General features: G+C 44.2%; 1 protein-coding gene and 1 non-coding gene across 3 annotated transcripts in view; one reads left to right on the top strand and one right to left on the bottom strand.

The window, feature by feature from the left end:
- The window catches only part of mcrip2 (MAPK regulated corepressor interacting protein 2), a 32,167-nt gene extending 27,825 nt beyond the window's left edge, over window positions 1–4,342 (bottom strand). Inside the window, exons 1-2 of one of the 2 annotated variants that reach the window (XM_043711528.1) lie at window positions 4,109–4,342; window positions 3,957–4,017 (exon numbers count right to left, since the gene is read on the bottom strand). In XM_043711528.1, coding sequence (XP_043567463.1) covers window positions 3,957–4,017; window positions 4,109–4,160 — 113 coding nt within the window. In that variant the 5' untranslated portion in view covers window positions 4,161–4,342. The remainder of the gene's footprint in view (window positions 1–3,956; window positions 4,018–4,108) is intronic. The other variant, XM_043711529.1, reaches the window with a different exon arrangement.
- Window positions 1,935–2,016, top strand: trnas-cga. Its single transcript has one exon. It is a non-coding gene; the product is annotated as a tRNA-Ser (tRNA).
- Window positions 4,343–8,145: the final 3,803 nt, after the last annotated feature.

Here is an 8,145-nt window from a genome sequence, read left to right as displayed (position 1 = left end):
GAACACCAGCTAGCCACAAAAAGACATGACCCTCTCTCCCTCGTAGTCCTACACACGGACAGTCGAAATGGTGATTTCGACCAGGACAACACATCTATCCTGGGACAGGCTAAGCAAAGACATGCCAGAGAACTCCTAGAGGCCTGACACTCCAACCACAACGCCATAAACAAACACACAGACCTAGATACCATCTATCAACCCCTCAGAAAATGAACAGGAAATGACATCATCACAAACCCCAGGAACCCCATCCAGGACAAACATATAAATAGAAAACAGGAGACAACAGCTTCGCTTCACTTGGAGGTCGCCACTGATGATGTTACCTAGCCAAGTAATGAAACGTCTGGATATCTAGCCTACACCCTTGACTTGGGTCTGTTCTCATTGGAAAGAAGGATTTTGGGGTGTAAGTCTACAGCTCTCCGAAAGTAACAACACAAGTGGATAAGGTATTAAAATAAAAGGGTACGGCATATTTATCTGGGCAGTGAGTATAAAAGTTGGTAAATCAGCACCATGTGCTGTATAAAAGTTTTGGCCACATTTGGAGTATTGTGCACAGTTCTGATCACCACACTATAGGAAGGATGTGGAGGCTTTGGAGAGGGTGCGAAAGAGGTTTCCCAGGATGTTGACTGGATTGGAGTGCATTAGCTATAAACAGAGGTTGGACAAATTTAGATTGTTTTTGCCAAGTGTTGGAGCCTGAGGGGCAATATGAGAGAACTAGATCTAATTATGAGAGATGTGGACAGGGTGGATAGCTGGGAGTGTTTATTCCACACAGTGAAAATGCCAAATAGTAGGGAAGATATTATTCAAGGTGAGACGGAAAAATTTAAAGTAGATGTGTGAGGTAAGTTTTTTTAAAAAACATAAGAGGATAGTAGATACTTGGAATATGCTGTCAGGAGAGGTGGTAGAAACAGATTTGATACCAACAGTTAAGAGGCATTTAGAGAGACACATGAACAGGTAGGGAATAAATAGACAGGCATGCACCATATGTAGGCAGATGGAATTAGTTTAGAATGGCATCATGGTCAGTGCAGACATGGTGGGCTGAAGGGCCTGTTCTTGCACAGTGTTGCTCTATGCTCTCTCAAAAGTTCAGACTTTCTGGAATATCCAAATTAGGAATGTTTGCACAGTAATACTCCCTCCACTATGGCCCCCAACTGGGAAGTTCTGTGGAACCCAAAAATATGAATTCTCCTCAGCCTCTACTCCCAGCCGTAGGAAAAAGGAATGGAGCTTCTTGAAATAGACGCAATACAGCTGTTACAGACATCATCATAAACTTTAAGTTAGTTCCTCTACAAAACTCAGATCCTTTAGTGGCAGAACAAACTGAAATTCCATATTAAATCTACCCTGTGGATTAACAGGGAAATACAGGTACTTCTCCAGCAGAACGTTTAGCAAACCCAGCCAGCATGGACAGGGATGCATTGATCGGATAAGAAGGGAGGGCTGGAGCTTTGCAGGGAACTGAAGGGAAGAAAAGGAGCTATGGTCTGAAGTAAGACACTAGCTTTACAGACTCAGCATCAAAGCTTCTGAAATTGCATATTAAACAAAAAAAACTAAATGCTAGAACAAAACTTTAAAATACTGACAGACTTGAAGTTAACAGTCAGATTGTTTCAGATGCACATAGGCCCTCTGTGTCATGATGGCACTTTTGTGTTCCCTTCTTTAAAATAGAATGGAGATACTTAGCAGACAGCCCAAACATAAGAGGGCTCTGATCAACATAAAGCAAAGCCTGGATTCAAGTCCTACCGGAGGGTTATAATAACATCTCTTAAAACAGGCTGATTAGAAAATATAGTTTTTCTTGACAAACACAATAAAAAAAATCCCTTTGTCTCCCATTCAGTCCTGTGGTTTGAGAGAAATGGATGCTCCCTTCTGAATACTTTGTAGCTGCAATGGCTGAGTGGTTAAGGTGTTGAACTCGAAATCCAATGGGGTTTCCCCACGCAGGTTCGAACCCTGCTCACAGTGATCTCATAATCTTTACCTAAGAGGCAACCTTTTCACGCAGAGGGTGGTACGTGTATGGAATGAGCTGCCAGAGGAAATGGTGGAAGCTGGTACAATTGCAACATTTAAGAGACATTTGGATGGGTATATGAATAGGAAGGGTTTGGAGGGATATGGGCTGGGTGCTGGCAGGTGGGACTAGATTGGGTTGGGATATCTGGTTGGCATGGATGGGTTGGACCAAAGAGTCTGTTTCCATGCTGTACATCTCTAATTGCTCAATGTTTTGATTTATATTTTACGAAAACATTAAATCTTTTCCTGTTCATCACACACAGATCAGTGAAGCCCAAACCTTAACTCTGGCAAACTAACAGCTGCTGTCTGCTTAACCTGGTCAGATCATAAGCAGTTATATCCATGAGCAAAATAGAGGTGTCTGCACTTGATCTTAGTAATGTGAGTTACTACTGCCTGGAACAAGAGCCTGAATTTTAGACAGATCAATAGGGGCCTTTATATGAGCAGAGTACAGTTGACAGCAGATGGGTGGACTTTCAGTGTCAGCTGAGTTCTGCATTTCAAATACTACAATGAGCACAACACCTCCAACACTGTGGCCATGAGAATGTTAGATTAAGGGTGATATTTCACGATCCATCAGTGCTACTCAGCCATCATTCAAACTGGAATTTATTCAACACTAAGACCACCAACAAAACCAGTATGTGAGTAGAAGGTGAAGGACACAGCGTGGCATGCAGTTGTCATTGTCCCTAGTCAGGAAATCTTAACTGTTGCATAATTCTTTATCACTCACAGCAGTTCAATGATAAGGACACAATTTGAAGGATAAATGTTATAACAGCCTCAGGGAATGGGATGTCATATATGCATTACTTCCCAAATTATCTGTTTAGATGGAAAATATTTGGCTTAGAAAAAGAGAAATTTGCAATTGTTCCTACTCCCCTTGGGGCGAGCTAGCTCGGTCTTTACCCTGTACTCATTCTCTCACTTGGAAGCATATTCCATGCAGTAACATGTTGCAATCTTCCATTCACCAGGAAGCACGTGTTCACCTATGAGCATTTGCAATCATGAAGGTCAAATTACCCACATTTTACAAATCAGATGTTAAGCAGGCTATTCCACATTACATATACCAGGAACTTTGCTCCACATTATACACAAGCATGCAGCACAGGGCTCCACACACCATGATCACACTAACCCAAGTTATGCAACACACAGTGATCTCATTGCTGCATGTTAAGCAAACGCACCAAGAATGCAATTCCACATTTTTCAAAAACACATCTACACAGTACCTTGCTCCAAATTATAAAATACTCAGATACACAGAACACACTGCTCCACATAATTTAACACATACATACAGCACACTGTCCCACAATACATACACAACCAGCACATTGTACAACATAAACCCAGCACTGTCCCACATGATGCAATGCACATAGTTTACTGTTCCACATAGTACTGGTTGTGTGTTGCATACTGTGGAGCAGAATGCTCTATTTGTGCATGGAATCAGGTGCTGGGTGTATGTTGCCTTTTATCTTACATTATACAACACTCAAGAGCACACTGTCCCACATTATAACATAGTGTCCCACAAAACACTACACACTCTGAACACACGCTCCTCTATCACACAACACACACCAAGCACAGTGGCCCACATTTTAACACACTACACACTGAGCACTGTCCCACACTATAAAACACACCGAGTGCACTGTCCCAAATTGTAACAGACAAACCTATAGTGTTGCCCAAACTCTGCTGGTCGATGATCTCTACGAGAGAGGACGAAGTTATGGCCGGCTTGTCGGCTCCTGCTCCCCAGCCTAAATGTCACCTTCACCGCAAGGTCACCGAGCTGGAGTGCCGGACGCCGCCCGCCCGAGTCCCCCAACTCGAACTCCTCAACTTACCTCCCCACCGGTTTCAGCTTGAGGTCACAGCCGGACTTGGCTTCGATCTGCTGGGATGGACCTGTGTGGAGGAGGAGAGAGGGGGACAGAGTGAGAAGGAGCCGGAGCTGTGCGTTGGGCCGAGCGAGACACTGCGCTGCGCTGCCTCCTACCCGTCCTCCGCTGTGTCGCCAGCCTGCTGGGTCCCCGGGTGATGGTGTACATGGTCAGCGGCAAGCTCTCGTACTGCAGCACCGGCAGCGTCCAGTCCGGGACAGTCACCGCCTCCCCGCCTGAAAGGGACCCGCCTCCCTGATGCCCAGCCCCACCGTCAACTCCAGGAAAGTCTCAACAGCAACGAAGAGACACACAGCCCAAACTCTCGGGGTCCTCCCAATCCAACCCCAACTGGGTCCAACGTCCAGGATCACTCAACTCCAACCTAACCCACCATTTGGGACCATCCAACCTAATGTATTAATCTTGGAAATCCCACCCAGAACCACTAAATTGAACACAAGAAAATAAAAACTTATGGTATAAAGGTAACATATTTGGATAGGTAGAAGATGGTTGGCTGGCAAAAACAGCATAAATAGGTCATACCACATGTACAGCATGGAAACAGAACCCTTCAGTCTAACTCATCCATGCCAACCAGATATCCTAAATTAATCTAATCCCACTTGCCTGCATATTCCTCTAAACTCTTCCTATTCACTTACCCATCCTGACGTGTTTTAAATGTTGTAACGTACCAGCCTCCAACACGTCCTCTGGCAGTTAATTCCATACGTGCACAACCTTATGCATGAAAAAGTTGCCCAGTTGTCATAGAATAGAATCATAGAATCCCTACGGTGCAGAAAGAGGCCATTTGGCCCTTCAAGTCTGCACAGACCCTCTGAAGAACATACTACCTAGGCCCTTCCCTGTATCCTAGAATGGGATTTTTAGTATGGCCAACCCACCAAACCTGCACATCCCTGGACACTAAAAGGCAATTTTGTTAAGCAGGCCATGTGGCACAGAGGTCTGTGCTGAAGCCTTAACCATTTGCAATTTGTGTTAGTGGCCCGGATGAAGGGAGCTAAAAAGAATGCAACACACAAAAACAGATAGGAAAGTAAGTTTTGTAAAAGAGTTAACAAGTTTGTAGATGATTATAGAGCGAATGAGCAAACTATCTGGCAGATGGAATATAATGTGGGAAAATGTGAAATCATTCACTTTGTTAGGAAAAATGAAAAAGCAGATTATTTCTCACTGGGAGAATGACTGCAGAATTCAGAGTTACAGCAGGGTCCAGGCATTCTACTGCATGAGAACAAAAAGTTAGTATGCAGGTACAGCGCATAACCAAAAAGACTAACTGGGTTATTTGCCTATTACAAGAGGAATTGAACATAAAAGTAAGAAAATTATGCTTCAGTTAAGCAGAGCACCGATGAGATCACATCTTAAATACTGTAATGCAATTTTGATCTCCTTACTCAAGAATGAAAATACATTGGGGGTGGTTTGGAGGAGGTTTATCAGGTGATACCTGGAATGAGCAGATTGTCTTATGACGTTAAGTTGGACAGACTGTTTCAAACACAGAGGTAAAAACAATGACTGCAGATGCTGGAAACCAGATTCTGGATTAATGGTGCTGGAAGAGCACAGCAGTCCAGGCAGCATCCAAGGAGCTTCGAAATCGACGTTTCGGGCAAAAGCCCTTCATCAGGAATAAAGGCAGTGAGCCTGAAGCGTGGAGAGATAAGCTAAAGGAGGGTGGGGGTGCGGAGAAAGTAGCATAGAGTACAATGGGGAGTGGGGGAGGGGATGAAGGTGATAGGTCAGGGAGGAGAAGGTGGAGTGGATAGGTGGAAAAGGAGTTGGCAGATAGGACAAATCCGGACAAGTCATGGGGACAGTGCTGAGCTGGAAGTTTAGAACTGGGGTGAGGTGGGGGAAGGGGAAATGAGGAAACTGTTGAAGTCCACATTGATGCCCTGGGGTTGAAGTGTTCCGAGGTGGAAGATGAGGCGTTCTTCCTCCAGGCGTCTGGTGGTGAGGGAGCGGCGGTGAAGGAGGCCCAGGACTTCCATGTCCACGGCAGAGTGGGAGGGCGAGTTGAAATGTTGGGCCAAGGAGCGGGGTGGTTGATTGAAATATATCCCTGGTGAGGGGGCCTGTTTGGAGGTGGCGGAAATGTCGGCGGATGATTTGGTTTATGCGAAGGTTGGGAGGGTGGAAGGTGAGCACCAGGGGCATTCTGTCCTTCTTACGGTTGAAGGGGTGGGGTCTGAGAGCGGAAGTGCGGGATGTGGACGAGATGCATTGGAGGGTATCTTTCACCACGTGGGAAAGGAAATTGTAGTCTCTAAAGAAGGAGGCCATCTGGTGTGTTCTGTGGTGGAACTGGTACTCCTGGGAGCAGATACGGCAGAGGCGGAGGAATTGGGAATACTCTCTAAAGAAGGAGGCCATCTGGTGTGTTCTTGGTGGAACTGGTACTCCTGGGAGAAGATAAGGTGGAGGCGGAGGAATTGGGAATACGGGATAGCATTTTTGCAGGAGGTAGGGTGGGAAGAGGTGTAATCCAGGTAGCTGTGGGAGTCGGTAGGTTTGTAAAAAATGTCAGTGTCAAGTCGGTCGTCATTAATGGAGATGTGGAGGTCCAGGAAGGGGAGGGAGGTGTCAGAGATGGTCCAGATAAATTTAAGGTCACGGTGGAATGTGTTGGTGAAGTTGATAAACCTCTATAAGGTCACTTCTCAACCTCCTGTGCTCCAGTGAACAAAATCCCAGCCCATCCAGCCTTACTTTATAACGCAAACCTTCCAATTCCAGCAACATCCTGTTAAATTTCTTCTGAATCCTCTCTAGCTTAATAATATCCTTCCCATAACATAACCTGGAAAAACCCAATCCAACTTTGTCAAACTGGAAAGGGTTCAGAAAAGATTTACAAGATGTTGCCAGGGTTGGTGAGTTTGAGCTATAGGGAGAGGCTAAATAGGCTTGGGCTGTTTTCTCTGGACCGGCAGAGGCTGAGGGGTGACCTTATAGAGGTTTAAAAAATCATGCGGGGCATCAATAAGGTAAATAGACAAGGTCTTTTCCCTGGGTTGGGGGAGTTCAGAACTAGAAGGCATGGGTTTAGGTTGAGGGGGGAAAGAATTAAAAGGGACCTAAGGGACAACTTTTTCACACAAAGGGTGGTGCATATATGGAATGAGCTGCCAGAGGAAGTGGCAGAGGCTGGCACAATTACAACATTTAAAAGGCATCTGAATGTTACATGAAAATAGGAGGGGTTTAGAGAGATATGAACCAAGTGCTGGCAAATGGAACTAGATTAATTTAGGATACGTGGTGGGCATGGACAAGTTGGATTGAAGAGTGTGTTTTCATGCTGTATATCTCTATGACTGTATAACTCAACCCTTCAGCCATTTGTCCATGACAATATTCCATTTGGAGATAAAGGTTTGTTTTCACACTGATAGTATTTTTAATTTATTCAAAGCAATGTAGGTTCCTCTAGCTCGGCCAGCATTTATTGTCAATCCTTAACTATCCTGGAGAAGAATATGGCAATCTGCCTTCTTCAATTTCTTATACCATCAAGTTGAGGCTTAATCCTGGATCAGTAAGACCTTGCCAGAAAACTATGAAATGTACCTGAAAAATGAGAGCCATAGAGTACTAGAAGCTACAACTTCGGATTGCATGCATATTGAATAATGAATGGAGCACAATATAGAGAGTACTAAGTGATGCCACAACCAATGGATTAAATCAAAGCTCTACAGTGCTTCCACATTCAGTCATGAATAATGTTGAACAATTAAACAAATAAAGGGAGAAGGGTTTATCAACATCCCCGCCCACAATAGCATTGCATGGAGAAAACAATGGGTAATTATACATATGGGAGAGACAATGCTGAAGTGTATGCAACCATCTTCAGTCAGAAAAAGTGAATGGATGATATATTTTGACCTCTACCCGAGGACCTTAACACCTCAAATGCTACTCTTCAGCCAATTGGATTCACTCCACATGACACTGTGAGACCTTTTGACCAGAAGCTGTAACAATAAGAAAAATTTGAGAGAACTTTAAAATATTTGGGCCATCAGTAATTATTTTTAAAAATTCAAAAGTACTTAAGAATTTGAATCACATATAAAGGGATAAATTATAAGTTTTGAATAAC

This window comes from Chiloscyllium plagiosum, chromosome 21 (assembly GCF_004010195.1).
Source record: "Chiloscyllium plagiosum isolate BGI_BamShark_2017 chromosome 21, ASM401019v2, whole genome shotgun sequence".
In the NCBI taxonomy this organism is placed as follows: Eukaryota; Metazoa; Chordata; class Chondrichthyes; order Orectolobiformes; family Hemiscylliidae; genus Chiloscyllium; species Chiloscyllium plagiosum.
This window is presented reverse-complemented; position numbering and strand designations above follow the sequence as displayed.